This window comes from Brassica oleracea, chromosome C9, assembly GCF_000695525.1.
Source record: "Brassica oleracea var. oleracea cultivar TO1000 chromosome C9, BOL, whole genome shotgun sequence".
In the NCBI taxonomy this organism is placed as follows: Eukaryota; Viridiplantae; Streptophyta; class Magnoliopsida; order Brassicales; family Brassicaceae; genus Brassica; species Brassica oleracea.
Genome location: NC_027756.1, coordinates 14,512,010 through 14,528,347, shown reverse-complemented (window position 1 = coordinate 14,528,347; position 16,338 = coordinate 14,512,010). Strand labels below are relative to the sequence as shown.

The window sequence follows — 16,338 nt, the reverse complement described above, 5'->3', positions numbered from 1 at the left end:
TGTACACCCACTTGTTCTTCAAGGCTCTCTTTCCTTTTGGTAGCTTCATCAGCTCATAAGTGTGATTATCATGCAAGGATTGCATTTCATCTTGCATAGCTTCAACCCACTTATCTTTATGAGTGTCTCCTATGGCCTCCTCATAGCTTTGAGGCTCTCCCTCATCTGTAAGATTAACGTACTCATCTCGATAATATCTTACAGATGGTCTTGTTTCTCTTCCAGACCTTCTTGGCTCATGTTCTTCCTCTGGCTCCACTTAAACTTCTTCTTCACCTTCATCACCATTCGGGTCCATGATAGGATCCCCTTCGCCATCATCTCCAATCACTTGTTCATTATCTTGAGGCTTATGAGAATCTTCATTCCTTACAACCCTTAGCTTTGGTTTCTTTGATTTGTTGATGTCTTCGATTGTTTGATCTTCTAAGAAAACAACATCTCTGCTCCGTATAATTTTTCTGTTAACCGGATCCCAAAGCCGATAGCCAAAATCATCTTTTGGTGATCCAAGATAAATGCACTCTTTAGTCTTAGAGTCTAGCTTGGCTCGTTCATCCTTAGGTATATGGACAAACGTTCTGCAACCGAACACCTTCAAATGGTTGTAAGAGACCTTCTTACCCGACCAAACTTCCTCCGGGACATCGCCTTCCAAAGGAACTGATGGTGTAAGATTTATGACGTCCACTGCAGTCTTTATGGCTTCTCCCCAAAATGGTTTGGGTAGTTTAGCGTGAGAGAGCATGCACCGAACTCTTTCTGTGATCGTTCGATTCATTCTTTCAGCTAGCCCGTTCAGTTGTGGCGTCTTTGGTGGTGTCTTCTCCATCCTGATTCCATGAGCTTTGCAAAACGCTTCAAAGGGACCTCGGTACTCTCCACCATTGTCAGATCGAACACACTTGAGTTTTTGACCCGTACTTCGCTCTGCTTGGGCTACAAACTCCTTGAAAGCATCAAGAACTTGATCTTTTGACTTCAAAAGGTATACCCATACCTTCCTTGAATGGTCATCAATAAAGGTGACGAAATATGATGCCCCTCCATTGGATTTCTCGGACATGGAGCATACGTCAGTATGCACAAGATCAAGAATATGCTTTCTTCTCATAGGCGTAGATGATCTTCGGAAAGCGACCCTATGTTGTTTTCCGGCTAAGCAATCATGACATGGTGAGAGAGAAATACCTTTCATATCAGGAAGAAGTTTCTTGCTAGAAAGTATACTTAAACCTTTCTCACTCATATGCCCGAGTCTTCGGTGCCATATATCGATGTCATCACTTGCAACGTTTACTTCTTCCTTGCAAAGCTTGGCTTGAGTCACGTATAATGAGCCTTCTTTTCTTCCTCGAGCCATGATCAAACTTCCTTTGGTTAACTTCCATTTGCCACCACCAAAATGACTGTCCAAGCCGACATCATCGAGCTTTCCGGTTGATATGAGATTGAGTCGCATGTCGGGAACATGTCTCACATCCTTGAGAACTATCTTACATCCAGTGTTTGATGTAAGAATAACATCCCCCTTTCCAATGATCTTGCTTCTTCCTTGATTTCCCATTTGAACATTACCAAAGTCACCACTTTGATAGGTTGTGAAGAAGCTTCCATGAGGGGTGACGTGAAAAGAAGCACCAGAATCAACGATCCATGAGCTATCATCAGAGCTAAGATTACATTCTCCAACGAGATATAATTCTTCGCTCTGGTCTTCCACAATGGTGGTAGTCTTGTCTTCATGTTTCTTTGTAGGATTGAACCGGTCTGGTTTGATATTACCGGCTTGTTTGTCTTTCTTGAAAAACCGACATTCCGACTTCATGTGACCCTGTTTGCCACAGTAATAGCAAGTAACTCTCGGACGTGACTTAGATCTTCCTCGAGATTGGTCTCGTCCTCTGCTTCGAGGAGCTCTTCTGGGAATCATCTGGATGTTATATTGTGTGTGCAAGTCATTCCAACAAGAGACGACGTTCGTCTACAACGGTTTCGACCAAGGAGACCGTATTCACCTTCAGGGTGGTGCAAGAATCCTTCCAAAAAAAGATGTCCTGCAACTGACGAATGCCACAACAACACAAATAGGTCGTGCTTTCTTTAAGCAGCCTATTGAGTTCAATCCATCTGAACCAATCTCCTTCTCGACGCATTTTGTTTGCGCACTGGTCCGTGTAACTGAAGTGAGTAGCCATGGCATGGCGTTTTTTGTGTCTCATTCCACTGATTTCGTAGGCGCCGAACCATCTCGATACTTCGGGCTTTTCAACGCAAATGAATCTGCTTCGACATTGGCTGTTGAGCTTGATATATCTAAAGCTCTAGATGTGCTCGACATCAATGATAATCATGTCGGGATTGATGTGAACAGAGCAGTGTCTGTGCAATCTGCTAACGCTTCTTATTACTCAGACAAAGAAGGTCGGAAGATAGACATGAAACTCGTGAGTGGGCAACCTATTCAGGTTTGGGTGGATTACGAAGGAACAACACTCAACGTTTCACTGTCTCCTCTTAAAAACCACTTATTTATACTAGTAGGGGGTAACTACAAGCTAATTCTAGAGACTTCTCCATCTTCTTTTCTTAAACACTTCAACACACTTCTACACACTTTTCAATCCACACTCTTCTTCTCCTTCTAGATATTTCTTCTTCTTAGACTAAGGCTTGATTTGTTTTGGGCTTAAAGAGGGAACTCCAACAAAATCATAGTAATAAATTTATTTTATTCATTTCTTTCTCAATACGCATGTCAAAACTATAACCCTAAAATTCTGAGTAGATTTTGAGATCCATCATTTGACGTGTTTAAGATAAAATAGCCTTTTGAAGATTTTAAGTGAAATACACATACGCACATCAAAATGGCTGAAACAAACACGTCCGATTTGACAGTAGCAGCAAATCCATGAATCCCTCGTCGCAGACCGCATGCCAACAGCTTGCTGAGGACGAAACTCCTACAACCATCCCACCGCCACCACCACCAGTCACGGATCTTGATGCTGCTCTATCCGAGGTACCAACTGAATTACCAACTATTTTCTCTTTGTTGCTTCAACGTACAGGGCAATATGACATCGTGGAACATCATGCTCTACAACGCTTACATGAACTTTCCAAAATCCATGATGAACAGCAGGCGTAGATCAATTCTCTTGTCACCCCGTCACCAAAGAGCCTGCATAACCCCATCTTAGCACAACAAATGACCTCCACGGAGAACAGATTTCACAGCGTCCATCGCGAATCTAACCCAAAACACACAACCCTGAGCCCGGACAAGACCACAACCAACCTCGGGAAAATACAATAAAAAATTCTTCGTGCTACCAGCTCAGTCCATGAAGTTGTTTAAGTCATCGAAGAAATACAGAAAATGCCGTTTACAAATGTATCGTCATTATTCCGAGTTCGAACACGGAACATCAAGCTAAAGATCTCATATATATTTTTTAAAAAAAAACAGATCTTCGGGCTTATGATAGCTTTCTGTAGAGTTATGGGACGAACCTGATAATGACGGAGAACAAACATCAAACTGAAATTGTCAACTCTTCATGGAAAATCTAGCAGGACCATCTCTAAACTGGTTCTCTCGCCTATACACAACGATACCATCAACAACTTCTTTCAACTCTCTACGGTGTTTATTATTACTTCATGTTCATAGAAAAATGAGAATTTGACACGGACATGTGAACATTGTCCCAAAAGTAATAAAAGATAAATAAATTCATCACCAACGTTCTGTTATATCTATCGTTAAAGACAAGAATCTTAATATCACAATCCCAAAATAAATCATTTTTAACTGGCAACTTATACGACTCCATAACCACCAAAATTCAAAACAAAAAGAGAGAGAAAAAGGTTTTGAACAAGAAGCAGAGATAATGCTTCTCCCAGAAGCCAAAGCTTTCGTCTCACAAAGCTCAAGCCTGCAAGCAAAACGTAGAACAAATATCAAATGACTACAAAACCAAAGCAAACTTTCATTATAGTGTAGACTATAGGAAGAAGAACAAAGTCAACTGCACATCAGCTAAATTTCAAAAACTTTTCCCGGATACTATAATCTGGAATGTGTCTGTAAATGGAAGGCTTACTTTGTTAGCAATGTTGTTGGAGAGCCAGTCCAGACCTTCGTACAGTCCCTCACCGGTGGTGGCGCACGTGCTCTGGATGTACCTGAAGAGAACAACGGAACAGTGTTGGTTTTATGTTTTGAGAGCTCACAGACAATAACAATGCGAAACAACAAAAATGTTCTTTGATAATCACCAATGACGCTGCCGGAGAGAGTGTAGTCCAAGCTTATCGGTTATCTCCGCAGCATTCATTGCATTTGGGAGATCCTGCTTGTTAGCAAACACAAGAAGTACTGCATCACGAAGCTCATCCTGCAGATTACAATCATTAATAGGTCAGTCAGCTTCCTAGTCTGATTACTATCGTAAGTGTAGCACAAGACCAATGGAAGCAGCGTTATGGGATTGACTATAAGGGAGCAAGTAAGTGAAGAGTAGTAGTAAGGTACCTCGTTTAACATCCTGTGAAGTTCATCTCTTGCTTCAACAACACGATCTCTGTCATTGCTATCGACCACGAAGATCAGACCTTGAGTGTTCTGGAAGTAGTGCCTCCACAAGGGACGGATCTGTAAGAGAACACAAGTGAGGACACGTTTTCTATTACAACCATAGAAAGTTAAGAGATGGTAGAAACCTTGTCTTGACCCCCGACATCCCACACAGTGAAGCTGATGTTTTTGTATTCAACTGTTTCCACATTAAACCCTGTATAAAAACAGATCATACAATGAGTCTCTCCACAGATCAAGTATGTTGATTTAATTATAATCACGTTTCCTAATACTGTTTGTACCCAAATCACTTGTCAATGAGTATTCTAATGTAGCCTCAAACATTTAATTTTATATCTTCGTTTGTAACAACTTTTAACGAGGCAATTGGTTAGATCCAAATTTATAAACCCCATGCAACTAAAAGTATTGAGTTGATATTCTAGAGAATAGAACATCCAAAAGGCAACATCTATACTTGCAATGACCAATAAGCAAGATGGTGATCATGCAGGATAAATTATGTAAAAATGATGGTTATAAAGTAGAGAAGACTGACTGACCAATGGTGGGGATGGTGGTAACGATCTCACCAAGCTTGAGCTTGTAAAGAATGGTGGTCTTACCAGCAGCATCAAGACCAACCATAAGGATACGCATCTCCTTCTTCGCAAATAGCCTGCTGAAAAGCTTTCCAAATGAAAGCCCCATTTTCCCCTTCAGCTACTGATCCTGAAACACACACAAACAAGACTCAGATCTTAAACATTTTAACTCAAAGATTTTTGCCAATTTGAAATTCAAATAGAATACGAACTAGCCAATCATCATCCTAACATGAATAGCACTCTCGGTCTACTGCCAATTTGAAAATTCAACACACAAAACTATAGACTGCACTATGTGATTCCTGATCCTACGACCTACAGAGACTCATCAACGAGGAACTTGACATTCCAATCACGTAAACAATTCGGAAGCAAATGAAATGTGAGACAATACGATCGATCACGATAATACGTATTTCAAGATGAATCTCTTAACACAGGATCAGGAAAACTACGAAGAACGAGATAACTGCAGATAGATATTTCAATTAAATTCAGATCAAATCACGGATTTGAAAACAGGAAGCTGTCACAATCTCTGAAGAACAGAGGATCTAAGCCAAAGAGATCCGATGTGTATACGAAGCAACAGACTCCGAGAGCATCGAAATCAAATCATCAATCGCGTGAAAATCTTAAGAAGCGAAACGATCAAAAAGGTTTGGAGTTTACCTTTCGAGCTTGATGCGAAAAGATCTGAACGAGAGAGAGAGAGAGAGAGAGAGAGAGAGAAGTTTTCAATCAATGCGAGTAGGTTAAGTGAAAATGTATCCTCTAAACGTGTGTTATTTCACTACTACCCCTGATATTATCATTTTGTTTCAATTTATCCCAGAAACTAATTGTCGTGCATTTTTCCGTTAATATGGGTCCGATTGAAAATAGAGAAATTTCCGATAGACCTTTTTTAGTTTATTTTCAGAAAGATAAACTTCAAAGAAGAAAATGATCAAAATAAATCTTATTAAAGAATAAATATGCATTTATACCCAAGGGTTAACTAATCTAAATTTAGGATTTAAAGTTAAAGGGTGGGATTTTGGAGATAGTATTTCAAATTTTAAAAAATAAAAAATAAATATTAAAATTTTCAAAACAAAAAAGTGTTATTTTGGTCATTTTATTTTTTTTAGTGCTATTTTTGTTATAAAAACTTAAAAAAACTATTAGAGAGAACTGTCCGTGAAAATATTCCCAATCTGTTTGGTACGGTATTTATTGCTACTATACCCCATTTTTAGATACCCAAATTCACAATTGCATATTATGATTCTAAGAGATTAAAAGGAAAAGAGTTTCTTAGGTTTTTTTTCTATAATTTATAGTCACGGAGGCAGTATGGGAGAGCAATTTAAATTTGCAAGGACGAAAATTAAGAAGCTAAGGAAGTAATGGGAGCATTTTTAAATTTTCATTTTTTAAAATGAATGAAGAATCCACCAGGGTCAACATGGCAACAACACAAACGAACATATTCAGGGTTAACAAGTTTATTTACAGAGTAATAGTTTTGTCAGAGTATGTAAAAGCCAAGAACATAAATCAAACCTTCGAGTGTGTTTTATTGACGTGAGATAGTAAAAATAGCATATACATTTTCCGGCTAACCCCGATAAAGTTAACACTGGTTCTCAACGCCAGTATTGAGCCCATCTGTGTATGGTTTCAACCATTTGCGGGAACAGAGCGCTTACGCTTTCATTAATCAGATCTTGGAAGAAATGGATGCATGCTTCGTCGTCCATATCAAGCCTAAACTTTTCTTGGAGCTGTGCATAAACAAAAAGACGCAGCGTTTAGGAGACCAATAAGGCGCAAGCAAGAGCCGGTCCATGTACAAGAAAACCATAAGAGTGAAAGAACCTTACTTTGAGAATGCCCTTCTCTGGATCTGAGGCTATATCTGGAATAGTGGAACCCGCCATGAGATAGAACAGATTCAGAATAAGGTTGCTTGATTTCCGGAGAATGTTGTAGGCTTCACAACAGTAAGATTTGAACCTTGTGTAGTATTGGCTGCATGGAACACATAGTACTGAGTAAATCTGATGCTATATACCTCTCCAGCCAATGATTCATCGAGTTAGTAAACATGGTACCTTTCTGCTCCGCCCATGGCTTCCACCATTTCTTTACAGAGCTTCATCGGTGGAGGGAATGGTTTAGGATCTCTACCGAGTATAAACGCGAAATCAACGTGGAAAAGACGGCCATCATCTGTAAGGAGGAGGTTGTCCAGGTGTCTACATTTCAAAAACAGGCCATCAGCATTTGATTACAAGGCACGTATATATAAAGAAAGACTTCTTGAACACAATGCCGAGTAAACGTACCGGTCTCCAATGCCAAGTATATACGTGATCACAGAATACCCCGCACAGCTTTTTATAAAAGTCTCGAGGCAAGTTGCTGTTATCCCGAAAGGAGCATGCTCATCAGGATGAAACTTCTGCAGATAACTTGTTATGCTTCGGTGCTCTGAGAGAATCTGAACATGCAAAAGGCACCTATCTTAGAATAACGAGATTGTTTACTCTCGAAATTACAATGCCCTGATGGTGCTGCAGAGCGTACCTGAGCCAAAGAACGGGATGGTATGAACTCCAACATTCCTTCGTCATGTCCAGTTGCTAACACCTTATAAGGAGTCAGGCACAGATCAAGATTTTCTAGCTTAAGCAGTCTATCCATGAGCCAAACCATTTGAACAACCTATACAGGAGATTATAGAAAAAAAAATCACAACATGAAGAGAAGATTTATGACAATGAGATGCAATAAACCTAACTATACCAGTTGGTCTTGCCGGAGATCATCTCCCTTCTTAAAAATAACTTTACAACTTCCTTCGTCTTCTGTTCGGAAAGCTAGCATCAGAGGATTCAATTGACTTTTAAAGAGCGTTGATTCTCCGGGAACAATCCCTTTTATGAGGACACTAGGGGTAAGCGGTGATCGAATAGGCTGAAAATAAGCCGAATCCAGAAAATCATTACAACACTTCGAGTCAAACATTCTTTGATAAACAACACTTGTTACTAATTAGCTATACTCTAGTGAAAGTACCTCTTCAAAGTAGGTGAGTTCGCTAAGGAGTCCACTTAAAAGCTGCCTGAGCTTCTCAATTTTCTTCTGGGTGTTTCCACGTACATTTCTCACTTCTCGTGTAATGGAAACTAACTGAGCAGTAAGTCCTGTTTGGCCCACCAAACTTTGCCACAGTTTATTTCCATCTTCTCCATTAACATCAGGCGGCAGCTGATATTATTAAGAGGAAAACGACAATTCTATAGCAGTTAAAAACAGATCTCACTTGATGAATAAAACAGCTCAAAACGGACACAAATTACAACGTAAGGTGGCCACTACTACTCTCGCTAGAAGTAAGGATTCACACCTTTTTCATACTCTGCTCGAGTAAGTCGTATGTGCTGAAATATCGCTTGTTATAGACATGGTCAGTAAGTTCAACAGCAACATACCAGCGAAAAAAACTGGCCAGCTGAATATTCTGCAATGCTAGAAGTTCGAAGGAAGAATAACAGAAATCAATCAATGAATAACTCAGGGAACATATGTAAATCAGTTACATAGAGAGAGAGAGAGAAAATCAGCAAATTTTCATGGATAATAAGTTCAGAACATACCCCGTTGGACGAGGAACTGAGAAAGTCTGGATCTATCAGAGCGTTCAAAACGGAGAGCCTGAACCAGTTGAAGCAAGTAACACTGGAGCTCTTCATCATCAGCTCTTTCAAGGACACTCACAGCATAAGCTCGAACCTATCAGTAGGTGTAGTGAGGAATTAGCAAACATTTAAAGATACCAAGATGAAGGAAAAGCAGATCTAGTACGAGGTTACAAGACCAGAGGAAAAGAAAAGTTGGCATATCTAGTACCTCTTCACTTTCGAATAGAGGAGACAATAGCTCCAAGGCATCACATACATCTATCGTTTCCCATTTGTACATCAGTTGAATTGCTTGCTTCGCTTCCTGCCAATATGGGAAAGATCATGCAACATGAAAAGATCAGACCCAAGAAAATAGATGAACAAGCAAAAGATGTACGCTTACCTGAACATCACTCCACTCCACGCAGCGAAGAAACTTTGTTAGAGCTCTCTTTTCAGACATCAGAGAGAAACGAAACTTCCAAAGAAGTTGTCTTTCATCTCCACTCAAAGTCCTTGTTGGCGGATATTTTAGAACTCTTTGTATTGATCTTTAAAAGAAGAAGATAACCACTTCCATTATAATATGATCAAGAAATGATAGGAAACTGTTTCTCTAAAGAGTGGCACACAACTTCAATTAAACCAAGAGAAAAAAAACTTAATTTCATACTTACTTCCGCTCGGTATTACTCGGCTTGAGATCCCTGTCAATAATGCCACGATCCAAGCTCCTTGCAAGCTTAAGTTGCTTGTGCTCTGAAGGATTAAACTTTCCTAGTTCTGTATCCCAGACAGTAACAAATTCATTTGTTGATCCTATTGGGGAAGTTATCAACAAATTGGCTCCAGACTCCTAGAAATCCAAAGCAGATAGACATAAATAAACATGGAGAAATTTTTCTATTTCAACAGTTAACACGGTCACAGACAGATTCAATAGCTACCTGAAATACGACTCGATGTTCAAAACTACAAAAGTCGACAACCAAGTAGAGATATGAGTTTCCATGTTTGGAGCTTTCTTGTTCCTTGATCTTATCCAAGGATTTCAACAAAAGTCGGTCCAGCCAATCAATACTTTGGATCTGCCCCCTTTCAAACTTATTCATGAGCTTCTCCAAACGCTCTAGCTCGCCTCGTTCATGCCGTGGAACCTAGAGTATAGCAAATTACAGAAACCCCAAGATAAAGGAAGTCGGCATAAAGAACAACATTTCGAAATGTAAATCAAGATTAATCAAGAAACCTTTCCAGGAGTAGAGGTAGGAAATGAACCATCCGCTTCCTTCCCCTGCCAGAGCCTAAGCTTCTGCTTTCCTGATTTCATTTGCATCTTGCTGTTAAAGAGAAGGATCGTGGCACCACCAATGAGTCCCTGACCTTTTCCACACGAAACATCCCATACCTAATAAAAGTATAGATTCTTCGATAAGCAGAAGAAAAAAAAACAGAGGAAGCAAAGGGAACAGCGATTTGTATACCGTGATGGCAAGTTGCGAGTGAGCAGTCAAGTCCCGATATTTAGAACTGAGAGTGATGAGTTCGTTCCAGGAGTATGGTGGCCCTGTAGTGTTCAACCTGGAATTAAGAAGAGAGCTAGATGAAACATCAAAACGCTTCTACAAAGGTCATCAAGACACATTCAAGGAAGGCAAAAATCATGAGAAGTATATATATAGAAAACAGAAGAAACCTTGTTCTCATGGGAAGACCAAAAGGAGCTCCATCTATATACAATGCACACTCAACGTAAAGCTCTGGTCTTTTGTCCTCTGCGCCGAAAACAACTCCTTCGAAAAAAAAAAACATGAACCAAACCAACATCTCAAGAAACTGAACACAGTTCACTACAAATCTGCGTCTCCTTAGCAACAATAAGCAAGTTCTGACATGAAACCTTAAATTCTATAACAAGCAGTGATCGCATTAACATCAATCCAATTAGAACAGATTCGATTCAAATCTACTTCCACCACTAATAAACATATAGATTGAATCTTTTGGGTACCCGAATCAGTAGATTTCTCGACGGGGAGGGTTCCATCGAGCTTCTCGATACGGAAAGTGACGGGCGAATTGAGATCGCAGGAGAGGAAGAAACGAAACTCACTCGCACCCATCTTCTGATTTTTTTTTTCTTCTAGAAAATCAAAATTAGGGCTTTTCTCATCTGCTGAAAGAGCTGAATCGATGGATATGGAGAATCTGAAACCTGAAATTCTGAAAATTCGATATTGTTTTAGGGTTGTAGACGACCGGCGCGGTGATTGATCAGCTTACGCTATTAAAACGTAGGCAGGCGGAGTCTTAACTAGTACCGTAGACGCCTCCGGCGAAATAGACTCGTACAAATGTTAAATGAAAAATACAATTGGAGGCCTTATTATCCGAATCCGCTTCTGATCACTTCCGAAAATAGTATATCCGGAGTGTCCGAATCCGAATCTATATAGTAAAATTTTGGATCCGTCCAAACCGACTCCGAATCCGGATATCCGGATTCGGATCCGTATTTTTAAAACATCTTAAATTTTTAAATTTCATTAATATTCATATTTGATATATTAATATATTAATATTTATACATGAATTAATTTTATAATATTATATTTTAGTTTTTACAATATTATAGATATACAGTAGAATCTCTATAAATTAATACTCGATAGATTTGCAGTATTTTTTAACTAATATTTATAAAAAAACGTTTTTCTCTCTCATGGCGAAGACGACGGCGACAAGTTTCTAGGGTTCGATGGAGTTACGCAATTGGGATCCAGGGAATCAAGGGGTTAGAGGATTTTTCTAAGGGATTCTACATTATCAGGACGCGATCGAATGATTCATGGTAGTTTCAAGGATCTGAAACATAAAGATCTTTTTGATGGTGGGGGCACAAGTCCAAGAGCGGGGGCTGCCAAGGAAGCTCGGGAAGAGGGAGAGATCCAGCAGCAGGAGCGGGGGAAATCTTCTCGCAATGAGCACGAGGCTCCTCCTATGATTCCACTACAGGAAAACCTTGCCAGTTCAATCATCTTGGCTGATGTCCAAAAGGTAACTTCGGCTCCTGAGTGTGAGGAAAATGGTCTAGATGTGGTTAATGAATTACTAGGAGATGAGAATAATGATGTTGAGAACGATGTAATAGAGTTAGATGAGGAACGGGTTCATGGGATGGGGAATGATGAGGGTAGTGGTGATGGGTTTCAAAATCTATCTGATGGGGAAGTAGAGGTGAACAGTGATCAGGCCACGGAGGTCGTGAATCTAGCGGATGGGGATGTGGTTAATGATTTGCCAGAGGAGAAGGACCCAGTTGTTGGTGAAGCGGATAAGAAAAAGGTGGTGCGCAAAGGTCTGTTTAAGTCAACTGTTGTTGCAGGGGGCTCTACAAAGGCACGAATGGTCCAGGCCCTTATGGCCACTCGTAAACGTACGGCTACTAAACCTGCAACCCATCAAGGAGAGGGAGCTAAACAGCAGGAGGAAATGGGTCCCTCAAACCCCAAACCAACTTCTTCCAAACCTTAGGAGCTTTTATGGAAGTAGAAGCAATGGAGGAGTTATGCAAGCAAGGGGTGATTTCCAATGTTTTCTTTTTATTTGGCATAATAAGCTCTATGAGCATCTTTGTTAGTTTTGTTTCTGGCTTTTGTCTGAGTTTCTATTATTTTCAGCGTTTTGTTAGATCATGTTATAAGATCTTGACTTGGAATAAGAATGGTCTTCTTGGTTTTTGGTATTTTTATGGATTTGAATTCTGACTATTTGGTCTTCTTTGGTCAGTTCTTTGGTCAGTTCTTGGTTATGGTATTGTTATGAGATCTTATCAAGGTCTGCAAGATGGTCTCACTTTACAGCAGCTAATGCGTTTGGTCCCTTTAAACAAAACAAAAAGATCACAAGAGTGCCTGGAGATGGTTACACTGGTGAGATATGGTTGTAAGGATAGTTGGTTGATGCGGAATCGATTGAGAACAGAAAGGCTTTGGTCACTATTTTGGATTACTGCATATCAGTTCTACGCTTTTCAAGATACAAACAAGTCCTGGTTTTTTTAAGGCTTCACTTTGGTCTTATTAATCTTCAATGGATATGGGCTCTATATTTATCAAAGGTACAAATATTGTGGTTAGTCGCATTATGCCTAAAAAAGAGAAGGCATGGCGAGGCGAAGAATGATCAACATGGAAAGGTAACTTGGCTGTGCTGCAAAGAATTGGCAAGATGGTATAGGGTTCTCGTACCGGTTTTGGAGCGAGTACCACCAAACCAAGTGCGGTTTGATTCTGGTTGTTACATTGAGTCTTAGAAAATATTTGGTGGTTTATGTCATCTACATTTAGTAAATTATATTAACCAAATGGAGGGGTGGTGCGAAAATAAGGTGCGAGCAAGGGTGCCAATTGCTTACGAGGCTTGCTTTAAAATTTATGCGGGGACTCGGGTTTTGATACGGCTTGTGGAATGGAGAAGAAATGCACCACATCTTGCGTCTGGTATTTTATGGTCTTTTTGGAATCTATTTCTACGGGGGCACAATTTTATCTTGGTAGGCTATGTTGGCAGTGGGGAATTGATGTTAAAATACTCTCGGGTCTCATTAACCCTGCATCTTCTGGCTCGAGGGAGCAATACAAATATTGTTATATATGAAAATACTAAGCTGGAATTGTATAGGATTAGGAAGTCATTGGACTATAAGTTATCTCTGGGAAACATGGCACAAACATAAACCATATTTTTTATTCTTATCTGAAACGAAACAGGATTTCGATTTCGTACAACGGTTTCAATCTCATTTTGGATATGATAGTTTGGTTAATGTGGATCCAAATGGGAGGAGCGGTGGTTTGGCTCTTTTTTATAACAATGAATATCAAGTTAAAATTTTATATTCCAGCAATAGGATGATAGATATAGAGGCGGTGGCCAAAGGAAAAGAAATGTTTCTTACTTTTGTCTATGGGGAACCGGTGCAAAAGTTAAGAGAGCAAGTCTGGGAGAGATTAACTAGATTTGGATTAGCACGCTCGGAACCTTGGTTTATCATTGGAGATCTAAATAAAATCACTGGGAATCATGAAAAGGATGGGGGTTCCCAACGAAGCACAACTTCCTTCATTCCTTTTAACAATATGATCAGGAATAGTGGACTTTTGGAATTCCCGGCTAGAGGCAATACACTGTCTTGGCAAGGAAGAAGAGGCAAAGGAAAAGGAGCAGTGACGATCAGATGTCGATTGGATCGGGCTTTGGCAAATGAGGAATGGCATACGCTTTTCCCATGTTCTTACACAGAATACTTGAGGTTGGTGGGGTCTGATCATCATCCCGTGGTTGCTTCTTTAGAGGATAATGTATCAAGGAAAAAAATGGGACATTTCAGGTTTGATAAGAGATGGATTGGGCAAGAGGGTCTTATGGAATCAATTGTGGCAGGCTGGACGGAAAGTCAGGGAGGACAAACAGGGGATTTTGTTACAAAAATTAATAATTGTCGTCATCAAATATCTTCATGGCGAAAAGACAATCAGCCATATGGGAAGGAAAAAATTACGGATCTTCAACAGGCCCTAGAAGAAGTTCAAATGGATAATAGCAGATCACAAGAAAAGATTCTTGAGGTTTCCAGGAAGTTACAAGAGGCCTATAAGGATGAGGAAGAATATTGGCATCAGAAAAGTCAGAATATATGATACTCGTCTGGAGATCTTAATACTAAGTTTTACCATGCCTTGACAAAGCAGCGTAGGGTTCGTAATAAAATAGTGGGGCTACATGATGCATTGGGTAATTGGATAACCGATGAGAACGGAGTTGAGAAGGTGGCGGTCGATTATTATGAAGATTTTTTTAGTTCCACGGATCCAACGGAATTTGATAGTTTCTTCGAAGAGATAGTTCCATCTATTTCCCCCCAAATGAATCAAATTTTATTGAGAATGGCAACGAAGGAAGAGGTTCGACTAGCTTTATTCATGATGCATCCGGAGAAAGCGCCAGGTCCGGATGGGATGACAGCTTTTTTTTATCAACATTCCTGGCATGATATTAAGAAGGATGTGGTTGAGATGGTGAATAATTTTCTCCTCACAGGAAATATGGATCCACGGTTGAATACTACTAATATCTGTATGATCCCGAAAATAGAGAGACCCACAAGGATGACGGATCTAAGGCCGATAAGTCTATGTAATGTGGGTTACAAGATTATTTCGAAAGTTTTGTGTCAAAGATTGAAAATTTGTCTCCCGTGACTAATTTCGGAGACACAATCGGCTTTTGTGGCGGGTAGGTTAATATCAGATAGTATTCTTATAGCGCAGGAAATGTTTCATGGACTGAGGACCAATAAGTCTTGTCAAAATAAGTTTATGGCGATCAAAACGGATATGAGTAAGGCGTATGATAGGATAGAGTGGAGGTTTATTGAGGCTCTTCTTCATAAAATGGGATTTGATCCTCGTTGGATCAATTTAATGTTAGAGTGTATTTCTTCGGTTCAATATATGGTCCTTCTCAATGGTCAGCCACGAGGTCTTATCATCCCACAGCGGGGCCTACGACAAGGAGATCCTTTGTCTCCGTATTTATTTATTATGTGCACTGAGTCGTTAATCGCAAATATTAAGAAGGCGGAGAGAGTGAAACAATTAACTGGTTTAAAGGTAGCAAGAGCTTGTCCAACAATATCTCATTTGCTATTTGCAGATGATAGTCTTTTCTTTTGTAAGGCAAATAAGGAGGAGTGTCATACCATTCTCAGGATTTTGAAGGAATATGAAGCTGTCTCAGGACAACAAATTAATTTTCAGAAATCTTCAATTCAATTTGGACATAAGATTGAAGAAACTAGTCGTCAAGAATTGAGAGATATTTTGGGAATTCAGAATATAGGAGGAATGGGATCTTACTTAGGTTTACCAGAAAGTCTTGGAGGATCTAAGGTTGTTTGGTTTTGTACAAGAACGCTTGAATAATAGGGTTAATGGTTGGACTTTTAGATTTTTTACCAAAGGACGAAAAGAGGTAATTATTAAGTCGGTGGTTACGGCCCTGCCAAACCATGTCATGTCTATTTATCGGTTACGGAAGGCAACAGTTAAAAAGTTAACGAGTGCTGTAGCACAGTTTTGGTGGAGTCCAGGAGGGAGTACAAAAGGTATGCATTGGAAATCATGGGATAAACTATGTCTGCCTAAAAATAATGGTGGACTAGGCTTTAAGGATCTTATGAATTTTAACACAACAATGTTTGGCAAACAATTGTGGAGGCTGATTAAGAAGCCAAATACTCTTTTTACAAGAGTCTTCAAAGGACGGTACTACAGGAATGCTTCACCCCTGGAACCGATTCGTTCATACTCCCTGTTATATGGCTGGAGGAGTATTATTTCTGCTAGATCTTTGGTGTGTAAAGAACTAATTAAAAGGGTGGGAACATGCTTATCTATATCAG

General features: G+C 39.7%; 2 protein-coding genes across 3 annotated transcripts; both read right to left on the bottom strand.

Moving 5' to 3' along the window:
- Positions 1-3,711: 3,711 nt before the first annotated feature.
- LOC106313183 (ADP-ribosylation factor 1-like) lies at positions 3,712-5,964 on the bottom strand. The gene is made up of 7 exons (XM_013750925.1): positions 5,872-5,964; positions 5,155-5,323; positions 4,735-4,805; positions 4,547-4,666; positions 4,291-4,409; positions 4,116-4,197; positions 3,712-3,947 (listed from the first exon to the last, which is right to left on the bottom strand). The coding sequence occupies exons 2-7, from the start codon at positions 5,300-5,302 to the stop codon at positions 3,942-3,944; spliced, it is 546 nt and encodes a 181-aa protein (XP_013606379.1). The 5' UTR covers positions 5,303-5,323; positions 5,872-5,964; the 3' UTR covers positions 3,712-3,941.
- A 686-nt stretch (positions 5,965-6,650) lies between these two features.
- LOC106319020 (phosphatidylinositol 3-kinase VPS34) lies at positions 6,651-11,237 on the bottom strand. Of its 2 annotated transcripts, XM_013757219.1 has the most exons (18): positions 11,157-11,195; positions 10,885-11,096; positions 10,570-10,666; positions 10,358-10,454; positions 10,123-10,281; positions 9,821-10,030; positions 9,551-9,729; positions 9,277-9,424; positions 9,100-9,195; positions 8,847-8,982; positions 8,597-8,718; positions 8,266-8,457; positions 7,993-8,163; positions 7,774-7,911; positions 7,533-7,687; positions 7,299-7,442; positions 7,068-7,215; positions 6,651-6,968 (listed from the first exon to the last, which is right to left on the bottom strand). In XM_013757219.1, the coding sequence occupies exons 2-18, from the start codon at positions 10,994-10,996 to the stop codon at positions 6,831-6,833; spliced, it is 2,442 nt and encodes an 813-aa protein (XP_013612673.1). In that variant the 5' UTR covers positions 10,997-11,096; positions 11,157-11,195; the 3' UTR covers positions 6,651-6,830. The 2 variants fall into 2 exon arrangements, with proteins under 2 accessions (XP_013612673.1, XP_013612674.1); XM_013757220.1 differs by having other exon boundaries at positions 10,570-10,648; positions 10,885-11,237.
- Between the last annotated feature and the right edge of the window lie 5,101 nt (positions 11,238-16,338).

Bases quoted from the DNA above. Each gene is read 5' to 3' on its own strand.
- LOC106319020 (XM_013757219.1), bottom strand. From the start codon at position 10,996: ATGGGTGCGAGTGAGTTTCGTTTCTTCCTCTCCTGCGATCTCAATTCG. The intron at 10,282-10,357 runs GTATACAAATCG...TACTTTTATTAG, and splicing joins ACTCGCAACTTGCCATCACG to GTATGGGATGTTTCGTGTGG. The intron at 8,458-8,596 runs GTGTGAATCCTT...TAATAATATCAG, and splicing joins TCGAGCAGAGTATGAAAAAG to CTGCCGCCTGATGTTAATGG.
- LOC106313183 (XM_013750925.1), bottom strand. From the start codon at position 5,302: ATGGGGCTTTCATTTGGAAAGCTTTTCAGCAGGCTATTTGCGAAGAAG. The intron at 4,806-5,154 runs GTCAGTCAGTCT...GTTTTTATACAG, and splicing joins TACCACCATCCCCACCATTG to GGTTTAATGTGGAAACAGTT. The intron at 4,667-4,734 runs GTTTCTACCATC...GTTCTCTTACAG, and splicing joins ATGTCGGGGGTCAAGACAAG to ATCCGTCCCTTGTGGAGGCA.